Source organism: Pinus tabuliformis, chromosome 6, assembly GCF_031772625.1.
Source record: "Pinus tabuliformis cultivar Carrire ecotype Pingquan chromosome 6, CPIR1, whole genome shotgun sequence".
In the NCBI taxonomy this organism is placed as follows: domain Eukaryota; kingdom Viridiplantae; phylum Streptophyta; class Pinopsida; order Pinales; family Pinaceae; genus Pinus; species Pinus tabuliformis.
In genome coordinates this window covers 56025899-56052517 of record NC_142292.1, presented here as the reverse complement: position 1 = coordinate 56052517, position 26619 = coordinate 56025899, and the positions used below count along the sequence as shown (strand labels likewise).

Genomic DNA, 26619 nt, shown 5'->3' with positions numbered 1-26619 from the left:
ATTGACTGTGGCCAGCACCTTGGATTTTGGCCTCAGGGCCTGCAAGAATTCCTCGGCCACTTCCTCATCGTACCCCTGCAACTTATCACAAAAAGGCATCCATTGTGCTCTAGTGAAGAGCTCAACCACTGTCGGGTTTCTCCTTAATGTATTTGAATCAGTGGGCTCTCGCCTGATAAACCCACCAGGCATGACGAACACAGTGGTTTTGACCAAAGGCGGTAGATACAAAGGAAATTTGGTCTTATAGACAGAGCATGCAATGAATTCACAGACCACAGTGTAATTACACTGCTATCCTGTAGAAGCGATAGTATGGGCACGGCAATCCAATATCTTTTATGACCAGACTGTGAATAATGACCTTGCCACCTTTGAAAATCAATTGCGGAAGGAGTTTCAGGGTTACCTCTTTTCCGCCACCTTTTTTACGTGAAGCCTTCACCTTCCTGTAGAGACTGCTTTCCTGTAGATACTGCTTCCTGTAGGACTGCGTTCCTGTAGAAACTGTTCCTGTAGGAGCAGTGCGCAGACTTCGGAGGGAGCTATAGTTGGACAGCGGTCGAGAGGTGCCTTACCAGCGTTCAGGTAGCCGAGAGCTTGGCGTATCAACATGCAGAGGTAATCAGAGGAGCTACTCGAGTTTTGAAGTGAGGTTGATGGATATACACGCTTAATCGAGCCGATTAGATTTTGAATCGGCGCAGCTCGTGGCGCGGGGGGTGAGCTGTCCCCGCCGGACCGTTGGGTGACGTCACCCATCATCCGCCTGCACATTCGCTTGCTGCCGCATTCATTCCCACAGATCTGCCGCCGCCCTTTTCGGTTAAACTCGTTTCACTGTTGACGGGACTAATCTTCATGTGCGTGCTACGTGTGTCTTTTGTCGTGGCTGCCACCTCATCATCTGACTATCCCTTCACTAGCCGATGTGGCCAGTCAACTGGCCTTACGGCCGCTCAACCATTCACCTTTATGCCATGCAAAACAAATCAAAGTAATATCCATGCGATTTGATGGAGAGAAGGATTAGAACACTTACCTGCGCGCGGCTGCACATGATTTCCAGTTTGTGGACGATGGATTTACCTGCTGCACGCGGCTTACACAGACCCGGAGGCACATGGCTACCGGTTGCTGACGCTGGAGTGGATGGTTTTGCGTTCATGCGCCCGTGTTTTATCTCGGATGGCGGTGCTGTGGACGGTATTCACTCGAGCAGGTTGAACTGTTACAGGATCCCCGCGAGGGGTCTTGTCACAGTCCTTTCTCCTTGGGTGCATGCTGCATGCTGGCGGTTCTGGCTTCTCGATCACGATCCCAGCGCTTCTGATGCATAACGTGGATGTGGTATGGCTCTCGGTGCTTGGTTTTTCTTTGACAGATATTTTTTCACGAGAACTCATTGCTTTGTTGTGCTGCTGCAGGGATCTTGGTTGCATGGCGACGAGGATGGTGGAGCAAGATAATAGCAATGTTCAGGGGTGCCATCAGTGGCATGCATGCATTCAATCCACTCCTCAGTCGCTAGATCTTCATTTGAAACACATTTCGGCCGTCACAACCTTCTACAGGAAGTTTCCTGTAGAACACAGAGCTTCCTGTAGAAATTTTGCACTTTCCTGTAGAAGATCCGCGTCTTCCTGTAGGAAGACTGTCTGTTCCTGTAGAAAACTGTATCTTCCTGTAGAAGATCCAAATCATGATAAAAATTGCACATACCTTGAAAAACATTGTTATTCTTGGAGGAGGTGTTGATGACATCCTTTGATAGCATGATGAAGGCCCCTGGCTTGGAGTGGAGAGGCTTCTTCTCCTCCATAGAACATCTGCATGCAAAACTTTTATTTTGCTTATTGTTTTTTCTTTTTCTCTCTTTTTTTTTTTTTTTTTTTTTTTTTGAAAAGATAGCAGGGGCGCCCCAAAGAGGTTTTCACCCTTGCTACCTGCCCTGAGCGCCTCAAAGAGGTTTTCACTCAAGGATCTTTTTTAAACTTTCTTCTTTTTTTTTTTTGAAAGACAATAGGAGCGCCTCAATGAGGTTTTCACCCCTACTGCCTGCCTTGGGCGCCTCAGAGAGGTTTTCACCCAAGGATCTTTATTTTTTCTCTTTTTTTTTTTTTTTTTTCTTCAGGGTATGCCCAAAGTGGAGGCAGAACCCTTCTCTATGACCAAAACAGATTTCTCCATAGTGCTGATAAACTCTTGTCTTGAGAGAGGTCTTCTGTAGATCTTCAATCGGTGCCCATTGACAAGCATGGGAATGGCTTCCTCATCAATGGTTCGAATGAGGACAGATCCATTGTCATGGCACTGCTCCACTACATATGGTCCTAGCCATCTGGTTCTCAACTTCCCCTTGAAATCTTTGAATCTGGAGTCATACAACAAAGCCCAATCTCCCGGCTGGAATTGCTTGTCATGGAGATGTTGGTCATGCCACACCTTTCTCTGAAGTTGAACCACTTCTGAGTGAAGGAGGGCCTGCATGCGGTGCTCATCCAGTCCATTCAGCTGCAATAACCTTTCTTGTTGTGCATGGCTGAGATCTAGGTCCAGCTGAGCTGCCATCCTCAAAGTGTTATACTCAAACTCAATGGACAACAAAGCTTTCTTCCCATAGACCAGCTCATAAGGTGTGAAGCCGGTGGTGGTCTTCCAAGTGGTGTTGTAAGCCCATGTGGCCTCAACCAGGCGATCTGCCCAGTCCTTTCTGCTGCTGCTCACCACTTTGGTCAAGATCCCTTCTAATGCTCTATTAGTGACTTCCACCTGCCCATTTGCTTGAGGGTGATAGGGGGTGGAAGTCCTGTGCTTGATCTTGTGATGAGCTAGGAGATCTTCAATCAAGTTGGATGTGAACTGGCTCCCCTGATCGGTCACCAGCTCTCTTGGGTAGCCAAACTTGTAGAAGATGTTCTCTCTTAAGAACTCGACCACCTTCTCTTCTGTTGCTGCTTTGATTGCTTTAGTCTCTGCCCACTTTGTCAAGTAGTCAGTACACACAATGATGTAGGATCTCTGCCTCGAAGAGGGATTGATTGGACCCACAAAGTCCATGCCCCACTTCTCAAATGGCTCAAGAGTCACTTGAGGTTGGAGAGGCATCTCATCCTTTTGGGTCGGTTTCCCCATTCTTTGGCATTGGTCACACTGGTTGACATATCTTCTGACATCTTGATGAAGTGTGGGCCAATAGTAGCCTGCCTGCAGGATCTTGAAGGCAGTTCTCTTTGCTGCAAAATGTCCTCCACAAGGCCCATCATGACAGGTGAGGAGGATGTCAAAGACTTCCTCTTCCCTTACACAACGCCTTAAGATCTGATCGGGGCCAAGCTTGAACAGGTTGCCCCCGATCCAAGTAAATGAGGCACTCTTTCTGATGATTTTGCTCTTCTCTTTTGAAGAGAGGTGCGGAGGGAACTGAGCTGAAACAAGGTAGTTTGCTATATCAGCAAACCATGGAGAGAGTACTGAGATAGCAAACAGATGCTCATCATGCATTTGGTCATCCACCGTCCCATCTTCACCTGCAGACAAATCCAATCTAGACAAGAAGTCAGCAACAACATTTTCTCTTCCTGGTTTATCAACAATGGTTAGATCAAACTGCTGCAATAAAAGTAACCATCTAATAATACGAGCATTCACATCTGGTTTATTCATCAAATATCTAATAGCAGCATGGTCAGTATGTACAAAAGTCTGGTAACCAGTAATATAATGTCGGAACTTGTTCAGTGCATGGACTACAGCTAAGAACTCTTTCTCGGTTACAGTGTAATTCAGCTCTACTTTGGACAAGTTTTTGCTGACAAAGTAAATGGCATATGGAAGTTTTTCCTCAACTTGTCCTAAAGCTGCACCTATGGCTTTGTTCGAGGCATCAGTGTGGATGTGGAAAGGTAGGGCCTAGTTTGGACCTCTCAAGATTGGTGCTGACACCAACTTGTCCTTTAACTCATTCAAACTCCTCTGACAATCGTCAGTCCACTTAAACTCCACATCTTTTGCCAACAGACCAAACAATGGTGAGGCTAACTTGCTGAAGTCCTTAATGAATCTCCGGTAGTATCCTGCTAATCCCAAGAAACTCCGGACATCCCTTACTTTTTGAGGAGGTGGAACCCTCTTGATGAGAGCAATTTTGTTAGGATCCACCTGCAATCCTTGGGAAGAAATGGTATGGCCTAGCACGGTCCCTTCAGTCATTAGGAATTCACATTTCTCAGGGCTAAGGGACAAGTTCATCTCCTTATAGTTCCAAGCAAAAGCATCTAGGTGGCTGGCGAACAGGTTGCACAGCTCCTTTTCCTGAGAAGGAGATAGGGAGGAGCTGATTTTCAATGCTCTCGCAGGGCCGAACTCCACATTCTTAACTCTGGGAGTGACAGGGTTGGTTGTACAAAGATCCACTAAGGTGCTAGCTTGGGCATCCTCCACCAATTTTTCTAAAGGTAGGGCACTGGTAGGTGGGTTTTGGATCAAGTTCTCGATCAAATCATCCTCGGTTGGGGGATTTCTTCTATTGGTTTCTATGGTACACAGAGGTGCTGAATACACCTCGTCTTCTTCTTCTCCTTCTTCCAACCAGAGTGGTAAGTCATGCTCCAAAGAGGGTTGGGCAGGAGGGTATAGGACAAGTTGCTTGGACATAGGATCATTTTTGATGGTCATATTTCCGGCACGACAACTGATATAGGCATCTGCAGTGGCTAACCAAGGCCTTCCCAAAATGAGGGGATATCCAGTAAGCTTTGCCTTTGGTTGCAGAACCAGGAAGTCTGCAGGATACTCCCAAGAGTCAATAGAGACCAAGACATCCTCCACAATCCCTTCGGGAGTCACAGTGGAGCGATCTGCTAATTGCAGTATTGTCGAGGTCTTCCTCAAGGAACCTTGAAGATTGAGCTTGAGCATGGTATCCCTGGTCATTACATTAATGGCAGCCCCCAGATCAATCAGGGTGTGGGGTATGATGGTGTCATTGATGTGGACATCTACTACAGGACTTCCAGGATCTAAGTACTTTGGGCAGATGACTTGTCCTAGCATAAGGTCAGACAGTTGTCCTATGACATTGATAGTTGAAGCATCTTTCTTCCGTCTGCCTGGATGTTTGAAACACTTCTCCTTAACCAGCTTGTTATAGATTGGCACATCCTTGATGGCCTGGAGAAGGGGTATCTTCACACACAACTGCTTGAGCTCTCCCAGAAGCTCATCTTCTTCTGGGTTGGGTTGTGTGGTGGCTGTAAGTCTCTCAGGAAAGGGTGGAATAGGCTTTGGTTCACTTTCCTGATGGTCTTCCTCTTCCTCTGGGGGAGGAGGTTGGCGATCTGGAAGAGTCTTTCCAGATCTAAGATTGATCTCCTGGATCTCCACAGCATAGGTAGGGCATGAGGTCTCCCCAGTATATACCTGCTGAGCCTGTCTATTGTTGGGGTTCGGGTTCGGTTGAGTAGGCATTTGAGGTTGCCTTGGAGGAGCAGGAGGTAATGGTTGTGGCTGAACTGGAGGTGGAGGCAGAATGGCGGGAGGAGTGTTGTACTGGGGCCTCCACCCCGACTGAGGTGCACTCCACTGAGGCTGAGACTGGGCATGTGAGTGATATGAGTGAGTAGTGGGTTGAGTAGGATACTGAGGTGGATAAGACCATGGAGGAGGCATGGACCAAGAAGGATGAGCAGGGGGACCCCAGGAAGGCATAGGAGTCGATTGGTTGGGGTTGTAATAGGCTTGTGGTGCCCCTTGCATTCCCTGCTGATAGGGTCTAGATCCTTGTGGCCTCCTTTGGTTGATGGAGTAGAGAGGTTCAGTGGGGGCTTCAGCCCCTTGGTACATGGCTTTAAACCCAGGTAAGGTGGGACACTGATTGGTAGGATGGTCCTCCTCACAAACAAAACACACTTCAACCGAATGCAATGGGCATTCGTTCTTAGGATGTCTTCTTGTGCACCTAGGGCAGAAGACAGCCAAGGCTCTCTCAGCTTCTTCTTTCTTCTGCTGGATCCTGAATGTGTCCAGCTGCATGGCGATGGTCTGTCTCACCTCACTCTTAAGATCTTCTAATTGGTTTGTAAACTCATGTTTGGAGAAAGGGACACCAGTGGAGAGGAGATTTCCTCTACCTCGTTTTCTAGCTGCCCTGGAATGATTTCGAAACACAGTCTTGATGTCCTCATAAGGCAGTTGGTAAATGTCCCCCCCAGCTAACATGTGAAGGGTGTCTAAGAGATCTTCAGGGACTCCTCGGAGTAGAACCAACTTGAGGGATTCAGGGTCAAGTGTGCACCTGGCTCGTTTATAGCTAAGTTGGAACCTCTCCTCATAATCCTCTAAAGAATCATTCCCCATGGTCATTCGAAAGATCTCTCCCTTGGTTTCCTTGGACCTACAATAATCCCTATACTTGGTATTGAAGGCTTGCTGCATCTGAGCCCAAGTAGCGATGCTATTCCCAGGTAATCCCATGAACCAGCGTAGTGCTGCATCCTTAAGAGTGGAAGGGAAAAGCTTCAGCTTTTGCTCATCTTCAGTATAGTCATAGGTTCTACAGAGGACAGCAAACTCAAATAGGAAGGTATCAGGATCCTCAGTGGTCAGTCCATGGAAGTGAGGCAAAGCAGAGGGGCTAATGTTTTTCATTTTCATCTCTCCATTAGTCTCTCGGATGGGGAAAGCTCCTTCTATTCTCTCATCTTCTCTATTGTCAGCCATAGCTTCAGATGGAGTGGTCTCTAACTCTTCTTCTTCTATAGGGTCTTGGTATATCTCAGGATGTTCACCTATAGGTTCCTCTGGGTCACTGTCACCAAAGAAGAGAGAAGGGTGACTCAGTGATGTGGTGGGGGTGTTTGGTAGGAATTTGCCTGATCTATCTCGGTTCCTACGAGGCATGAAATGGAAAGGACTTTTCTTTTTTTTTTGAGTGCTTTTGCTTTTTTTCTTTGGTACCTGCAAAACTGAAACAAAGTGATCTACAACTAACTATATTGCTCAAATGAAATTGCAGAATTGGAAAGCTAATCTAGGAAAGCAAGAAAAATTAGTCTAGGAAAGCAAGAAATATTAATCTAGGAAAGCAGGAAATGCTAATCTATGAAAGCAAGAAATGCTATTCTAGGAAAGCAGGAAATGCTAAGCTACTTTTGCAGAATGGAAATGAAATAAACTACTGAGCAGAAGTAAGAGTACGAAAGTAGAAGAAAAGCAACAATTACTAATACTCTGACGCTTCCCCGGCAACGGCGCCAAAAAGATGGTGAGCTCCAGTATTGTAGCAATAATGCTACAACTCCTGGGGCTTCTTGTCTCTCATTTTATCAACCCGGTAGTTCGTACAAACTTGGAAGCGACGGTGCTATATGCACAAGTACTAGCTCTTGTCGCAGCTGTCACTTGGTCAGCTGGCACAAGTCCGCTAGGGCTCAAGCCAACTTCTATAGGCTCTCAGAAGAAGCTTGCTAATTGATGGACGAAAGCTATTCTCAAAGGAAAACTACTCTACTTGACAAAATGGACTGAAAGCAAATCAAAGCATGTAAACCTAGGAAACCCTAATTTAACTAGTCTAACCTCTACAATGCAAGAAATGTGAATGAAACTTCTACCAATGCTGCTGTTACCTCTAATAAGTGCAAATGCATGGATCTAAACTACTTGCATCATGAAAGATATGTTTTTGTATTTTTCCTTTAAGTGTGTGGAATGATTGTGATCTTGTGCTAACTAGGGTTTGGTTGTGCAGATGGGATGGAGAAGGAAAGAAAGCGTGGGACAGGTTGGGAAGGCTAGGAGAGGTCCCTAGGGATCCTTAGCATCCATCCACAGAGGTTCCTCGCATTCAGATGCTCAGCAATCGAGAGAGTGGCCTCCTACAGGATGGCTGTGGAGGATCCTACAGGATACTCTGTTTTCTACAGGATGTCTACAAATGGCTACAGGATGACCTACCGTGAGTGTTTGGAGTGATGGAGGAGTAATGGAATGGAAGGGGGAGATGTGTAAGGTAGGAATGAGGCTGGTGATGGCTGTAGAAGTGGAGGAATAGGATAGGGAGTGAATGTAGGGAGTAGGTTGGAAGATAGAGGGCTAGGTCAATGAAAGGGCTAGAGAATGGAAGTACGTGAGGAGTGAAAGACTTTGGGAGAGAACAGAGCGGAGCAGGGGTCAAAGATATGGTTGCATGCGTGATCAAGATGGAGGACGAAGTGATGGAATGAGAGAAAGCAGTGTAAATGGAACAAATGCTTATGACTGTCACCAAACCGAAATTGCATTAACCTAAACTACCTGTGCCGTGAATTCACTGAACAACAATCCAAAACGTGGGGAGAAAGGTGTATGAAGTTGTGATGAAGGTGTGTGGTGCAGGTGTGAATGACAAGGAAGCATCTAACATGACCGTGACTATATTGCAGCAATCATCAAGTAAAGAAATGCGTGTTTTTGGTGGCTAGTCATGGACTGCACTCCAATCCCAGATGAGACGGCAGTGAGCCTTAACAACCTTTTTGTTGGAGCTCCAATCGATTATATCTATCCTCTGCTACACTACGCAAGTGGAAACAAATTCACCATAAGCAACTCCTATCTAACTCATGAAAAGACCAACTTAACAACCTGTAATTCGAATTGCATGTGCAAATGAAAAGCTCAAAGTGCTGAAATGAAATGGAAACAACACTACAGCAGAGGGGACCTATGGCTCTCAGGTTGGGCCCTAACCTGAGAGCTATAGTCTCCTTAAGAAACTCTGAACTAGATCACAAACTGCCTTCTTTATTCATAATCTGATGTCATGCCAAATTGGCTTACAAAAAGGAACGAAAACTGAACTGTGCTCCAAAATTACAATAGCAATACGAGAGTTTCAACAACCTATCTAAGGCTAAGACCTCTATACTTATACAAAAACGATGATCCAACAAGTGTCCTTGATTTTAAGAGCTCGGCTGTCCAAATGGTGTTTAACTGCTGATCCTGTAGGACGGTCATAACTGCTGTTCCTGTAGAGCAGTTTATAACTGCTGTTCCTGTAGAACAGCTGGCTGCTTCTTAAGCTCGGAGGGGAGATGGATTGGAGCTCAGAGTTCTTGGTGGGAATCACGAGGAATGTCCCAAGACCGTGGACATCCTCTCCTAAAAATCAGCAGTGCCACCTCATTGTCTCCTTGTCTCCTTTTTCGTTGTCTTTTGCTCCCTTTTAATGCCAAAACCTGGGATCACAATGCATTAGTCACGTAGATAGAGTGCCTACCCTTCTTCCTACAAACAACATGAATAAACTAAGAAATGCATGCATAAGCAATAAAAAATGAATGGTTTGAGCAAGTAGAATAGGCCAAAATGAGCCCAAATTGTACCAAAATTGGGGCTCATCAGTATTCATCATCATGGTCACCACTGCTCTCCTCTGCATCCTCCTCCTCCCTTGTATCCATAGTTACCTTTGCATCTGTTGGTGTGGAGGATGACCCCTCTAAAATATCATCATCATCAAATCTAATAGGGTCTGGCATTGGATCATTGAGATCCATGTTGGCCAATGCCAACTCAACACTGCTGTCCAGACCCATATCATCAGGAAAGACATCCCACATCTTTGTCTTTCCCCTCAGCCACTCTTCCCTCTGCCTGTAAATAAGACGAAGGTTGGTGTGCACATACACCATTGTCTTTGCCCCAGACTGCTCAAGCTTGCTCTTCTTCACACTATAAAAATTTCCATATGTGCTCCAATTCCTCTCGCAACAAGAGGATGAAGTCACTTGAGAGAGGAGCCTCATGGCTAACTGCTGAAGAGGAGGGCTTGTTGCCCCATGATTTGCCCACCAAGAATAGGGCTTCTTAGCCCCCCTGTCTCTAATCACATCGTATCCTGCAAATCGACCAGTGCCAGTGGAAAACTCTGCAAAGGCATCCTCCACCTCATCAAGCAATGCTCTATCCTGGAAAACCCGCTTGAATGCATCTTTCCTCCCCTGTGAGATTTCACCAACAATGTGAGGAGGGAATCAGCGGGAAGGTCCACCATTCAACCACTCATGGCTGTAGTATTTTGGGTTCAATGAGTGAGCCAAACAATGTAAAGGTGTGCAATTCTTGTCCCATCTGCTGATAAGAATATCCTGTATAGTGCCACGGAAGGCCTCTGGTGATGTTTGATACTCGGGGCACTCACTCTGTAGAATAATGCTCCTCACAGACTCAATCATGGAATCCCATCTCTCATAAACCTCTCCTAGGATGGGTTTGTCTGTATCTGCAAATCGAAGCAAAGAAATGATAGGGTCCATGATCTGAATAATTAGATCTACCCTCTCCCACCAAGCATCATCTAGCACTGTGTCCTTCACTCTTTTAGAGGCTACTTGATCTGTCTTTCTCCAAAAATACCAAAACTCAGAAATAACCATGGCCCCAAGAGCGGTCTTGACCTCCCTCAACCTCTTCAACATGATGAATGAAGAGGCAAACCGTGTATCAGCGATCTTCAACAATGATATATTGCTGTACTCCTTGTAGATAGTGAGGGCATTTGTATGATTTTGCACAAAGTTACGGATATGTCGTGCATCCTCAATAATGTTACCAATCCAAAACACATCAGAAGCAATGGATTTCAGTGCTAAGTTCAATGAATAGACAATGCAAGGTGTCCAAAACACTTGTGGATATTTAGCTTCCACAATCATGCCAGCAACATTGCAAATAGGTGCATTATCTGTAATGATTTGCACACAAGAATCACACCTACATCTTCAATAACTTTAATAAATAACTCACCCATAAATTGTGCATCTTTGTATTCTCCAAGTGTATCCACCGCTTTCAAGAAAACTGGACCATTCAAGGAAGACACCATGAAGTTGATGAGTGGGTGTCGTGCTGGATCTGTCCATCCATCAGAAACAATGCTAACCCCAGATGTTGGCCATGATGCTTTAATAGGCTCAAGCATTTTTTGCACCTCTTTTTTTGCTTTCGTCAACAATGTGGTTCTAAGCTTCTCTGAACCAGGAGGCACATACCATGATGGAGACCCGTGAGTTAGAGCTCGACACATCTCAATAAATAGAGGTGAGCGTGCAACATTAAATGATATGAAGTTTTGATAGAAAAAGAAGGCAATGGTGAGATCAAGCTCTTCTCGTTTCTCTTTTTGAAAAATCTTGTCCATTGGACCAAGTGAAATTGCTTTTCTTTTTGCTGCTTGTCCCCCAATAGAACTCTCAAATGGAAATTTGGTGGTGCCTTTCCTCAAAAATGGAAGGGGGTCTTCATTCTTGGTTTTTCTTGATTTTGCAGCCACATTTGCCATACCAACAGTGAACTCTTTTTCCATTTCTTTCCTCTTTTGTAAAGGAACAACTTTACAAGCTCCAACTCCACAACTTGGTAAAGCCAACAAATGGCCTTTCACACGGTAATATGTGCTTTTGAAAGAACTGTGGCAAAAGTTGCATCTCCAATGCACATTGCCTCCTCCCTTCCCCTTGGTGCTTGTCCCATCCTCTCTTGTGACATATTTCCACAAGGGATATTTCTCAATGTTGTCTTTAGGAGGAAGTCTTCCCTCAACATTACTTGCAGCAGACTCTGATGATATTGGGGGAGGAGGGGCATCTCCAATGGAGACATTCTTCCCCTTCCTTTGCCCCCTACCTGCTACCCTTGATTGAGCCATGAATACTAAAAAAAAATAAACAAAACATGCACAAATTTGTAAAAAAAAATCATATACAAACTGCTGTAATAGAAATGCAAAATAATAGAGATGAAATGCACTTACCTGGTGCTTGAATCTCCTTGCTGAATGCTCCAAACCCTTAGCTCCTTGCCCACAGCTCACTATTTGCAAAAACGAATGAGAGAAATGGTAAATAATGAAAAGAACAACGTTGTTTTTATGCTGCGGGTTTCACTTTTTTGGGATTCGAATCCCAAAATTGGGACACGACCGAGATTCGATCGTGTCCCGTTAGGACACGTTGTGTCCCATTTTTGGATTCAAATTCCCATCGAATCGTGTCGGATTCGGACATGTGGCCTGTTTTGGATGAATCCGGTTTCAGATATATATATATATATATATATATATATATATAATATATATATATATATCCAAAGCATGCATCATAAAATGAGCGCTTCATGAACGGTCATGTCCTTAGAGACATCCCTGTTATATATATATATATATATCCAAAGCATGCATCATAAAATGAGCGCTTCATGAACGGTCATGTCCTTAGAGACATCCCTGTTCTATACTAATCACTAATTAATCATTATTATGATTTATTATATTTACACTTTATATATATTGTATGACAATTGTTACCATCCAAAATTTCACTTGAGTTACAAATCCCTAATAATGGGTGCAACCTTAGAGGGAACTAACAAGGGCAATCCAACATTGCCACGATTGCTCCTTTTCTCTCTTTAGGGCAGCTCTTCTTCAGCATAACGTGGGTATCCCTAGGGTTGCTAAATATATATATATATACATCCAAAGCAAGCATTATATATATATATATATATATATATCTCCAAAGCAAACATCATATATATATATATATCCAAAGCAAGCATTATATATATATATATATATATATATCCAAAGCAAACATCATAAATTAGATTTAGCAACCCTAGGGATACCCACGTTATGCTGAAGAAGAGATGGCCTAAAGAGAGAGAAGGATCAATTGTGGCGATGTTGGATTTCCCTTGTTAGTTCCCTCTAAGGTTACACCCATTATTAGGGCTTTGTAACTCAAGTGAAATTTTGGATGGTAACTATTATCATACAATTGTTAATTTGATTTTTTTTTATTGATTATGCTGCATTGAGATATAACACCTTTTAGTAGGGTTAACACCTTGGTTGGTTAACAATGTTACTATATTAAATATATATTGGTTTTGCTCCATTAAGTTACAATTCTTTTTCAGTGCATTACTGCCTTTAAGGGTTGAGATTGTTATTAAAAATAGTACTGGTTGCCCTCAGGTACAATTTTTTTGAGCGGTTTACCTTTGGGGATCAACAACCTTTTGTGTGAGCGTCCCTGGCTAAGCAAGCTATCCTAGATGCATTTAAATTCATGGATAGGTGTGGAAGTAGTTCTAGTTAAATCTTAGGACCTGGCCATACGTACTTTGCTCTAGGCAAGCATTCTTTTGAACTGTGGAAATAATGGCAACTTTGTTTTAAGCACTGTAGAAGTTAGACATGAAGTCATGGCAAAAGATGAAAAGTGTTTGTGGAGGATTGATTGTAGAAGTCAGAGCATCTTATAGAACTTAATTTGGATCCTTAACCTTGCTTCTGTGTGCATTTTAGTGACAAAGGCGAGCTTTTTTTAGAAATGTCAAAAATAGTGTCAGGGAAGTATTGCAGCTCAAGTGCGTGCATTTGGATAGACATGGGTTTTTTGGCCAGCATGGAACACTACAGAACAATGTGGACAATTTCCTTATATTGTTCATGAAGAAGATTTGCATGCATAAATTTTGTTAAAAGGGTTAAAAGGGGCAGAATTTGAATATTTTTGGAAAGATGCAAGTGTGAGGACTCAAATTGAAAATATGGAAATTTAGGAAGGTGAGGAATGACAAAATATACATTACAACTTGAATCACTCAAATTGGCCAAGAAATGAAATCTGGGTATGCATTTCAGTGAAGCATGGTAATTTTGGTCAATTTCAACAAACAATGCTAAAGTTGCGGACTTGGCAGATTGATATGGGCAAATGGAGCTGAATTTGAAAATTCTGATATATGGGTTTTGGGCGCAATGTGAAAATGTACAGACAACAGGTCTCATTTTCTTGAAAGGGTACATGTACAAATTTTGGTTTGCATTTTTAAGACCTCGTACAGATTTGGTGAAATATTGAATTTGAATTAGTTGGACCACAGGAAGGCCGAAAACCATTGAGCACACATACATGAAATTTGTGAATGAACAAAGGGCCTTTGTCTTTCCTTTTGATTCGGGTTTTTCTAGTATTTGTTGTGATGGGATACATAGACCTATGCATAGGCTTTGTCAATGTAATGAGGCATGGAAGCATTGGCCATTGACTCAATGATGTTGTAGAGATTGTTGGTAAAAGACTTTGCTGCAAATGTTTGTGACAACGGACAATATGTGTGTAAAATATGTTTAAATTGATGTATTTACAGGTTTGTGGCTTCTTGTGAGTGATTTTGCGGCTTTGATTTGTAGGCCATAGGTATTGCATCAAACCTTTGTTTTTGTTCAGTATAATTTATGAGCGATGATGGACCTGCAAAGTTGTGTGAAGCCACAGATTAGTGATCTAAGTCTACATGTGTTTCCATCCCATGCATAATGCTGATGTGCATCAATTGACATTGAACATGCGTGTTTCAGCTGCATTGTAGGTTTGTATGATCATATTTTATTTCTGAAATTTAAAATTGAAAGCTTGTATCCTTTCAGTCAATGATGAAGTGCTCATATGTTTTATTTATATGGGATAACCAACAATAAAAATTGTATATATATTATTGAAAATCCATGAGTATTGTGAAAATTCTATTATTGCAGCAACTGATTTATTTTACGTACTTATTTTCCAATAAGTTATTTACGAAATCCCTTCAGTAAATATTAAAATCAATTCTACTGCAGATATCACACCATTATACAGAGACAAATACATGCACAAGAATCAAACACATCAACACAGTTATTTTTGGACAATTGTCCCCGGAAAAACCCAATGTGGGAAAACCGGTGCAGCAGAGGAGGATTTTATTAATCAGCTTTTCTTGAGTACAACTAGGGTGCCAAACTGGCTCACCCAATAGAGATAAATCCTCCGGCGCTTCCCCTAGGCTCAACGTCAGTCCAGCTAGCCTCTGCGCAGCTCCCAGACCCTCTGCGTTAGCACTCTGCCTCACTGCGTCAGCACTTGGCCTCTCTGCGTCACCCACGCAGGCCCTCCAGTGACTGCGCAATCCAGCTACCTCTGCGTCTGCATCTCTAATCTCTACACTGGTCCTCCAGCACTGTCCTTGCCACTCTATTACGTACTCACTACCTCTTGCTGCAATCCAGTTTTCTAGTTCGAATTTCTCAGCAAGCCCCGCTCCAGAAATCGAACTGACTGGTCTCCCTCAATGTATCTCCAATTGACCCTCAAGCCTTCTCTTATACTTTTCTTGTTGATGAATCAACGGCTGAGATTAAGTCCCTAATCAACGGCTAAGATTAAAATAGACTTGATCTTCGTCTCTTAGAAGCTTCTCATCCTTATCTTTATTAATACCTTTTAATATATATATATATATATATATATATATTTTTTTTTTTTTTTCTTTTTTAAGTTTAGACTTAGGAACTCATTAAAAATATTAATTATTTTAATAACTCTTCATCCAAATGGAATTTTCCAAAACGATTTCTGGGTCTTGGAGATCTCATGTGCTTTAGCCTCTCCACCAATTTTCATGGCTAGAGCACATCCGATGCTACCCCAAATCAACACTCCCTCTTAGCGAGGAATGTGCTCTAGTAATGCTCCACAACTGAACATTACTCTGATCATTCGACACTAGTACTGTTGATTTGGGGTAGCATCGGATGTGCTCTAGCCACGAAAATTGGTGGAGAGGCTAAAGCACATGAGATCTCCAATACCGATAAATGGTTTGGGTAGAATCTAACCACTTTGGGAGATATTAAAATAATTAATATTTTTAATGGAGTCCCTAAGTCTAAACTTAGGGAAAATAAAATATTAATGTGAATTAATATAAAATTGAGTTAGAATGGTCCAAAAGTCATGGGTCAAGCCAGATCTAACTTAGCCGTTGATTAGGGACTTAATCTCGGCCGTTGAATTGTCAACGAGAAAAGTATAAGAGGAGGCTTGAGGGTCACTTGGAGAACATACCAAGTTGATCAAGAATTCGATTTTCTGGGGTAGGGCTTGCTGAGAAAATTGAAGGAGTGGTTAGAGTTGCAGCTGAGGGGCAGTGAATGCAGTAGCAGAGAGGCAGAGATAGTACCGGGAGCATCAGCGCAGAAGCCGGGAAAGGGTTGGTGCAGAGCCAACTAGAGGCCACCAAAGACCACACAGAAGGAGCCAGGGGCCACGCAGAGGCAGCGAGGAGCTGCGCAGAGCCTGAGGAGGGCCAGCGTGGGAGACACAGAGGCTCCAAAGGCTGACGCAGAGCCCCGAGAGGCTGACACGGGGCCAGAGAGGCTGACACTAGGGAAGTGAGGCTGACGTAGATCATAGAGGCTGACGCTGGGAGATTTCGTGGGGCAGATTGGGGCTGATATCGGTCTCCGACTGAGAGGTACTATTGCCGAGGGCTTTCTTTGTTGGGTGAGCCATTTCTGGCACCCAGATTGTATTCTGAAACTGCTTAATAATAAAACCCTTAGATAGCTGCCCTGGTTTTCCCACATTGGGTTTTTCCGAGAACATTAGTCCAAAAATAACGGTGTCACTTATGTACTTGTTTTTCCTTCAGTTGATGATCTGTATGTGTTGAGACTGTACTTGTATTTATTTTCAGTGTTTACATGGTAAATAACTTGTTAATCAATAGAACGAGTAGGAAGAAATAAATCAGAAAGTACAGGAAGGGTTTCTAACAGTTAGACTTAGAAATTCCAACATGGTATCAGAGCGTGGTTGCAGATCAGAGGATAACTGAGGGCATCAACCGAGCAGAGCAACAGCAAAAACCACTGTCCTGAGTGGCAGAAGTTGTTCCTAGCAGAAAAGCAGCAAGGAAGGGGTGATGCAGTGCCTGTGTCATCAGTTCGAGCTGGGAAGAGGATCAGCGTAGTGGCAGAGAGGAGAAGACCTGACCTACGCAGTGCCCGATCATCTTTCTCAGTGAGGAAGGATTGACGCCCGTGGCCAGGAGGTGCGGATTTTGCTGGTGTCGGGATTGCGCAGAGCCTAGAGGCTCTAACCTTCAGTTTGCTGGGGCATAGGAGGCTGTGGGTAAGTTGCGGAGTGAAGCTGGTGGAGTACTGTGGTCAGAACAATACCTAACAGGGCAAGACCGAGGAGGAGGGAGTTGCTTCCGAGGATTTCTAGCTAAGAAATCCGGATCAGTGGTGCAGCTGCACTAACGATCGGAGTGGGGGCATCTCAACATTGGTAGAGGGGTTTCTAGGAGGGAAATCGAGGCTCAGAGGGAGTCACACCGAGAACTTCCAGGAGGGAAGTAGAGAGACTTGGAAGAGTCGAAAGAGGAGCAACGAAATGGCAGTGAACGGGGTAAGAGATCAGGACAGACTGGACGGAGCCTCAAACTTCGTAGTCTGGAAGGCCAAGATCTTGTCCGTTCTAGACAGGAATCGTCTCAAGCACTTCGCCTTGAACACGATAGCGATCCCAGTTGACCCGGATGAGAACGAAAAGTACCAAGAGGCAATGGCGAGGGCCAAGAGCATCATCCTTGACGGGGTCAAGGACCATGTAGTACCACATATTGCCGAAAAGGACACGGCAAATGCGATGTGGGAGGCCCTGATGAAATTGTATCAGCATACTTCCGTGCAGAGGAAGATGTTATTGGAAAATCAGCTGCGGTCATACCAGATGAAGAAGGGAGAAAAGATGGACACCTTACTTGGACGATTGAAGGAGATCCGGGATCAGCTGACTTCCATAGGGGCCATGTCGGATGAGGAGATGATGGTGAGGACCACATTGAACGCAGTCTCAGAGGATTGGGAGGTATTTGTCCAGAGCATATTGGGCAGGTCGACCCTTCCAGATTGGGAGGAACTGTGGGTGACTCTTCGTCAAGAAGAGATCAGAAGGCTAACCAAGGTGGGAAGCAGCAGCAAGGGGGTCAGAATCAAGAAGGAGGAAGAGGAGGATGCTGCCCTAGCATCTGAGGGAAAGCAGGAGAAACAGAAGAAGAAGGACCTCTCCAAGGTCAAATGCTTCCACTGTGGGGAACTGGGTCACTATGCGAGCCAGTGTCCGAGGAAGAAGAGCAAGGGAGAGGCTTCTGAGACCAAGGCTGCGCCAGCAAGGGCGGAGAAAGAAGTGGAGACAGATGATGACTGTGCCATGAGTGCTCATGCACCTCGAGAGAAGAGGTGGGGAGACATCGAGCTGTAGTCAGACGGACTACAAGCGATGAGGGGCAAGATCCTCGAGGTACCCAACCTCTTGGATTATACCTTGCTACGGGAGCCTTGAAGAGGAGTAGCAGGACAGACGGATGTCAGAGTTGGGAGATCAGTTACTTCTCATTAACTGAGTTGTACTGCAACAATTAGCAGTGGCAGTGGTATGGGCAGCACGATGCTGCATGATGAGAGAGGTTGCAATGTAGATGCAGCAGTGGCAGTGGCAGGGCCATGGGCAGCAGCACGAACGCAGAGGGAGTTGCCGTATAGATGCAACAGTTGCAGTGGCAGGGCCATGGGTAGAAGTACATGATGCAACAGTGTAGAGGATATTGGGCAACAGGCCTAGCATTAGAACAGGGACCGATGCCAGATGATCAGGGTGATACTTAGTGAGGAGTATTACTATAGCACAGTCCTCGCTAAGAGGGAGTGTTGATTTGGGGTGGCATCGGATGTGCGCTAGCCACGAAAATTGGTGGAGAGGCTAAAGCACATGAGATTTCCAATGCCCAGAAATGGTTTGGGCAGAATCTAACCAGTTTGGGAGATATTAAAATAATTAATATTTTTAATGGAGTCCCTAAGTCTAAACTTAGGGAAAATAATATATTAATGTAAATTAATATAAAATTGAGTTAGAATGGTCCAAAAGTCATGGATCAAGGCAGATCTAATCTTAGCCGTTGATTAGGGACTTAATCTCGACCATTGAATTGTCAATGAGAAAAGTATAAGAGGAGGCTTGAGGGTCACTTAGAGAACACACCGAGTTGATCAAGAATTCGATTTTCTGTGGCAGGGCTTGCTGAGGAAATCGAAGGAGTGATCAGAGTTGTAGCTGAGGGGCAGTGATTGCAGTAGCAGAGAGGCAGAGATAGTATCAGGAGCATCAGCGCAGAAGGCGGGAGAGGGTTGACGCAGAGCCAGCTAGAGGCCACTAGAGGCCACGCAGAAGCAGCCAAAGACCACGTAGAGGCAGCCAGGAGCTGCACAGAGCCTGAGGAGGGCCAGCGTGGGAGACGCAGAGGCTCCAAAGGCTGACGCAGAGCCCCGAGAGGCTGACGGTGGCTTGACGCTGGGCCAGAGAGGTTGACGCAGACACTAGAGGTTGACGCGGACACTAGAGGCTGACGCTGGGAGATTTCGTGGCGCAGATTGGGGCTGATATCTGTCTCTGACTGAGAGGTACTACTATCGAGGGCATTCTCTATTGGGCGAGCCATTTCTAGCACCCAGATTGTATTCTGCAACTGCTTAATAATAAAACCTTCAGATAGCTGCAACGATTTTCCCGCATTGGGTTTTTCCGGGGACATTAGTCCAAAAATAACAGTGTCACTTGTGTGCTTGTTTTTCCTTCAGTTGATGACTTGTATGTGTTGAGATTGTACTTGTATTTATTTTCAGTATTTACATGGTAAATAACTTGTTAATTAACAGAACAAGTAGGAAGAAATAAATCAGAAAGTACAGGAAGGATTTCTAACAGTTAGACTTAGAAATTCCAACAGGTACCTATGCTGATGCTTGGCTTGCTACCCAACATCCTTTGCACTACTGCCTCCTGTACTGTTGCCCATGGATTCTACCATTGCCACTGCTACATTTGTATTGCAGCTCCCTCTGCATCTGTGTTGCTGCTGGTCCTTCCTCCCAACACTGCATCTGCACTGCAACACCATACCCATTTTTGCTACTGAAATGGATTCTTTATCATCCCCATCTTCTCCCTGAAATAAGCAAACTTTGTTCTTCCAAGGGCCTTGGTAAGGATGTCTGCCACTTGTTCTCCTGTCGGAGTGTAGCTCAACTGTACAGCTCCTCGTTGGACACAGTCTCTGACAAAGTGACACCGAATATCAATGTGCTTTGATCGATCATGAAATACTAGATTCTCAAAGAGCTTGATGCAACTCTGATTATCACACATGATCCTGGTCGCTTCCATCCTTTTTTTGAATAGGTCCACAAGCAATTTTCTCAGCCATGTGGCTTCGCACGAAGCTGTGCTAGCGGCCATATATTCTGCTTCAACTGAGCTCAGAGCTATGGATTTCTGTTTCCTACTGCACCAGGAGGTCATCCCTGATCCAATGTTGAAACAGTACCCAGAGGTACTTTTCCGATCCACTGAACTTCCAGCCCAATTTGCATTAGTAAATCCACTCAATCTGATATCCTTACTTCTGGTGTACAAGAGTCCATAATCGACTGTTCCCTGTATATATCTGAGAACATGTTTGGCTGCTGCCCAATGACCCCTCTTCGGTTCCACCATGAACTGACTGAGGGTGTTGACAACGTAACAAATGTCTGGTTTGGTATTGACCAGATACATTAGGGACCCTATGAGCTGCCTGTATAAGGTGGGATCAACATCTTTGTCTTCTGACGCATCAATTTTCTTCCAGTTGGTGATCATTGGAGTAACCATCGGCCTATTGTCCTGCATCCTAAATCTCTTCAGGATCTCTGTAGGATATCTCCCTTGTCCAATGAAGATTTTATCCTTTTGCTGCCAAACTTCCAACCCCAGGAAATAATGCATCTGTCCCAAATCCTTCATGTCAAACTTTGTGGCTAGATTCTTCTTGCAGTGCTCGATGAGCCTGGATGATCCTGTCAGGAAGAGATCATCCACATATAATGCTAGTACTAGAGGCTCATTCTCTACAACCAGATAGTAGAGATTGGGATTTGCATCACTCTTGACGAACCCCATCTTCTGCAAGTAGCCATCAGTTCAACCATACCATGCTCTAGGTGCCTGTTTGAGCCCATACAAGGCTTTCTTCAATATGCATACATGAGATTTCTTCTCATGTGTCTCAAAGCCTTCTATCTGTTCAATGTATAGTTCCTCTTTTATCACCTCATTCAAGAATGTCGTTTTGACTTCCATCTGATGAATCTCCCATTCCATCTGTGCTGTAAGAGATATCACGGTTCTAACTTCTAATAGATGTATCCCTGGCTACTGGGGCGAAGGTCTCTTCATAGTCTATTTCTTCCTTCTGGGCATAACCCTTAGCCACGAACGTGGCTTTGTATTTTTCCACACTGCCATCTGCAACATATTTAATCTTGTAGATCCATCTTGAACCTACCACTGATCTGTCCTGAGGCCTTGGCGCTACTTCCCAGACATTGTTTACCATTATAGAGCTGTACTCCTCCACCATCGCATCCATCCAAACTTGATGTTGAGCGGCTTCTTGAAAACTGGAAGGCTGCCCATACTGAGCTACTAAGGCTTGATATCTATCTGGCTGTCTTGGCTTCCTTTTATTGTTTCTCGATGCTCCAATGAAATCTTCTGCATCCCACAGAATCTGTCAGAGTTCCCGGCTCGTTCTTCCTCTGGTAGCAGGTGCATTTGTTAGAATCTCCTCTTTCTGTGATTCTTTCTGTTTTGAAGGAGAATTCTTGGCTTCCGCTGGTTGAAGTGGTTTGACCAATGACTCATCTTTTGACTGCTCTTCGGAAGGCATTTCTCAAGATTTTCTGAATTCCCTATCTTCCATGAACTTCACATCTCGTCGAACTTCTACCTTCCTACTCCCAGGAAGATAGATTCTATATGCCTTAGCATTCTCACTATATCCCACTATATATCCTTTCTTTGCAGTTTGATATAACTTCTTCCTCTTCTCCTCGGGTATACGACAATATGCTAAACTCCCAAATATCCTAAAATGGTTGACTTCAGGTGTCTTCCCCGTGAAGACTTTCTCTGGAGCAATCTTGCCCAATGCCCTATGAGGAGTTCTATTCTGGACATATACTACTGTGCTGCATGCTTCTGCCCATAGGAATTTTGGCATATTCTGATCATACAGCATGGCCCTAGCTGCTTCCATGATGGTCCTATTCTTCCTTTCTCTTACTCCATTCTGCTTCGGATTGTAAGGCGCTGTCCACTCTCTTCTGATGCCCTCCCTGGCGCAAAAATCAGTGAAGTCCTTATCGACATATTCTCCACCGTTGTCTGAGCGCAAAACTTTTATTTTCTTCCCTGTCACATTCTCCACCAGAGCCTTGAATTCTTTGAATCGACAAAACACCTCATTCTTGGTTTTCAGAAAATAAATCCAAGTTCTCCTGGAGTGTTCATCAATGAAGGTGACAAAGTATTCATCACCACTAAGAGCTTTAGTGGACATTGGTCTGCAGATATCTGAGTGTATTAATCCTAGCACACTCTTGGCCTTGTTTTTACTTCTAGGAAATGCTGCTTTGGCATACTTGCCCAAAGCACATCCTTTGCATACATCATCTCGTTCTGTACTAAGATTTGGAACTCCTGTTACAGTTTTCCTGAGAATTCTCAGAGCCCCATGGTGCAAATGTCCCATTCTTCTGTGCCATAGTTCATTCAAATCCTTGTCTCCATTACTGCCTATCAGTGCCATTGGTGATTCTAGCTGTAACCTGTACAACCTATTACTTCTAATTCCAATTTGCACTTTCTTTTTCCAACTCGGGTGTTTGATGTATATGTTTTCCTTAATGAAGAAAACATCATAGCCCTTGATTTGAAGTTGTGAGACGGAAAGTAAGTTCATCACCAGTCGTGGCACATGCAGCACATTGGTAGCTCGGAACCGCTCTCCCGTTTTTGTTTGAAAAACTATAGTACCCTTCCCTACTGGAGTACACTTTGCCTTATTCCCCATGGTGATCTGAAAATTCATCCTTTCCTCTTGATAATCTTAGAAACATTCCTGGATTCTTGTCATATGCCAGGAGGCTCCACTGTCTATATACCATACCTCTGATGATGCAGAGCTTGTTACACAAGCAACTTCTTCTTCCAATCTGGAAGCCAGCATAGAGAAATCGAAATTACTATCTCTTGTGCAATTTTTTGAAAATCTGCACGAGTCTCTTGACGTAGATGCCTCTGCATCATGATCTCGACCCATAATTGATTTTCCCTTCCTGTCTCTGATTCTTTGTTCTGATTCCATGTGAAAATTCTATTGCTACAACAACTGATTTATTTTACCTACTTATTTTCCAATAAGTTATTAAAGAAATCCCTTCAGTAAATATTAAAATAAATTCTATTGCAGATATCACACCATTATACAGAAACAAATGCATGCACAAGAATCAAACACATCAACACAGTTATTTTTGGACAATTGTCCCTGGAAAAACCCAATGCGGGAAAACCGGTGCAACAGAGGAGGATTTTATTAATCATCGTTTCTTGAGTACAACTAGGGTGCCAAACTGGCTCACCCAACAGAGATAAATCCTCCGGTGCTTCCCCTAGGCTCAGTGTCAGTCCAGCTAGCCTCTGTGCAGCTCCTAGTCCCTTTGCCTTAGCACTCTGCGTCACTGCGTCAACACTCTGCGTCACTGCGTCAACACTTGGCCTCTCTGTGTCACCCACACAGGCCCTCCAGTTATTGCGCAGTCCAGCTGCCTCTGCGTCTTCCTGAGTGGCTCTGCATCTGCCTCTTTGATCTTTGTGCTGGTCCTCTGGCACTGTCCCTGCCTCTCTGTTACGTACTCGCTACCTCTTGCTGCAATCCAATCTTCTAGTTCGAATTTCTCAGCAAGCCCTGCTCTAGAAATCGAACTGACTGGTCTCCCTCGGTATATCTCCAACTGACCCTCAAGCCTTTTCTTATACTTTTCCTGTTGATGAATCAACGGCCGAGATTAAGTCCCTAATCAACGGCTAAGATTAAAATAGACTTGGTCTTCATCTCTTAGAAGCTTCTCATCCTTATCTTTATTAATACCCATTAATATTTTTATTTTCGTAAGTTTAGACTTAGGAACTCATTAAAAATATTAATTATTTTAATAACTCCTCATCCGGATGGAATTTTCCAAAAGGATTTCTGGGTCTTGGAGATCTCATGTGCTTTAGCCTCTCCACCAATTTTCATGGCTAGAGCACATCCAATGCGGCTTTGATTTGTAGGCCATAGGCATTGCATCAAACCTTTGTTTTTGTTCAGTATAATTTATGAGTGATGATGGACCTGCAAAGTTGTGTGAAGCCACAGATTAGTGATCTAAGTCTACATGTGTTTCCATCCCATGCATAATGTTGAGGTGCATCAATTGACATTGAACATGCTTGTTTCAGCTGCATTGTAGGTTTGTTGGTTGGTGTGCATCATACTCTCACTGTACGTGACATTGAACATGTGTGTTTTGCCTGCATGGTAGGTTTGTCGGTTGGCATGCATCATCGTCTCGCTGTAGGTTCCTAGTGGATGACGACCAATTGCACCTAGATGTCTGAGTAGATTGCAGGGCCTGCTATTCAATCTGCAATTTAATATATGTACCTGCATGATTTATCTGAAGATATGGTTGCAATGTGTTAAGAAGAACAATACATAACTCATAGTTGTAGATCAACCATCCGTTCATGCATAGTTACACTATACTTGTACACACATCCCAAAGTACAAATGTGCTAAAAATATATAAAGCTTCATAATATGAGGAAAATTGCAAAACATGTATAAGTACATGAAGAAAATATACGAGTGGAAGGAAAGATCATGGTATGATCATATTTTCTTTCTGAAATTTAAAATTGAAAGCTTGTGTCCTTGCAGTCAATGATGATGTGCTCATATGTTTTACTTATATGGGATAAGCAACAATAAAAATTGTATATATATTATTGAAAATTCATGAGTATTTTGTAAGAATGGTTTTGACTTTTGAGCTTCTGTTTTTATGCACTTTGTTGGGACTCATGTTAAAGCTTTAGAGTTCTTATCAAACCCAATAAAAAGCTTAAAATTTTTTCATTGTTCTTCTACCATCTTGGTTTATCATCTGCAGTGCCTTGCACCATTCCTGAAATTATTGGTTATGTGAGCTTTGTTTTTTCATGCCTGCCACAGTTTTCATACATTTTGAGACGTCCTGCATTTAATTCGCTCCTAACTTTGTTCACAAGTATTACCTATCTATGTTTTACGTCATAGATGTTATAAGCAGTGCTCAATCTCTTAATTGCTAACCGTGAGCTTTTGTTTGCATCTTTCTAGTCTTTATATCATGACTTGTCCTGCTGTCAGCATTAGTTGCTCTGAAAAAGATCATGACATGTTCCACTGTTGATATGTATTCTGCCTCAATTACATGCCTCACAAAGGCAACACTTCAACTTTTTGTCCACCTTTATCAAACACGATAGTGACACCTTTGTTGGATAGGGAGCAACCCAAATGCAGTAAATTTCTTGTCCCTAGTTTCCATGTTATAAAGCAGTATATCATTCAGTCTTATAATATTAGTTCTTTTCTTGCCCCAGTTGTGATCTTGCATAGAAATGCAGAAAATAACTTAACCGTGTAGATGTTATTATTATTTATATGACAGAACAGTAACATTTGGGAGAAGTCCAAAACATGATAATCATGCAACCTTGTATAATGCATTTGCAGACAGTAAATATTTGCATGAAGCAACCGCCAACAGTTTTTTTATTCAACTTCTTGCTAGGTATTTGACCCTCAGTCAATAATGAACTAAGAAAATCCAGAAGAGTCCTCTGGTACAGGTGGAAAATCTAGAAAGTCTTCTGCTGCAGGTGGAACAAGAAAGAATTTCAAGCCCCTTGTGTTGGGTCAGATTCTTTATCTATATTATATTGTTCTTTCATGCCTAGTCAAACCAATATCTGATGATGTAAGTTTGGTTTTACACAGATGGAATACAAGGCTGAAAAGCGAGCTAAGAAGAAGGCTTATGTCAGCCTCAAGCAAATTGCACGGCTTCAGGGCAAGAAACCACCTCCGAACCCATACCCAAGTGCTATCAAGGAGATACAAGCAGAGGAAAAGAAGTTTATACATGAACGTTTCACCAATCCGAAGATATTGGAAATTGTTGAAAAGATGAAGCAAGAGAGGGCAGCTAGCATGCAAGAAAGGGCGAAAATGAGAAGATAAATTAGCCTCCTTTACTTGTTTTCTTGTTTCTACGCTGACAGCGTTAACTGTCAAACCTCTTATTATTAGGCATTTATTCATCAATTCTTAGCTTAGCTCTTAGACTGCCTGTGAAAGCCAAATTATTGATTAGCTTTGGCTTTTTGCTTTTGTAGGCTCCATGGTCTTGGTGATGGCCAGATTTGTGTTATTTAAATGTTTAAAATAATAATTACATCTGAGAAAGTATATTAATGTGATTGGAAGTAGTTACAATAACCAAGTTATTTACTGCGATTTATAGTGCAAGTATTATTTAGAATGGTTAGATTATCATTTAAATGCATTGAGCTGCAAAAGTGACGTTCTTGTGAGCTTCAAAGCCTCCAAGAATTTGTAAACTAGCACATATTTTGAGTAATAAACATGATGAAATTATTCACACAGTAATGCCTAGAAAAATTAGAGTCCCTACACAACACACACAAGATAACACCAGATTTATAGTGGTAAAACATTTGAGGAGGAAATATTTACTCTCCC

The 26619-nt window shown here is 43.3% G+C and overlaps 1 protein-coding gene across 1 annotated transcript in view; it reads left to right on the top strand.

The window, feature by feature from the left end:
* The window catches only part of LOC149257199 (uncharacterized), a 119657-nt gene extending 93284 nt beyond the window's left edge, over window positions 1–26373 (top strand). Inside the window, exon 5 of the mRNA XM_089369397.1 lies at window positions 25855–26373. Within this exon, the coding sequence (XP_089225523.1) occupies window positions 25855–26097 (243 nt within the window). The 3' untranslated portion in view covers window positions 26098–26373. The remainder of the gene's footprint in view (window positions 1–25854) is intronic.
* The last annotated feature ends 246 nt before the right edge of the window (window positions 26374–26619 follow it).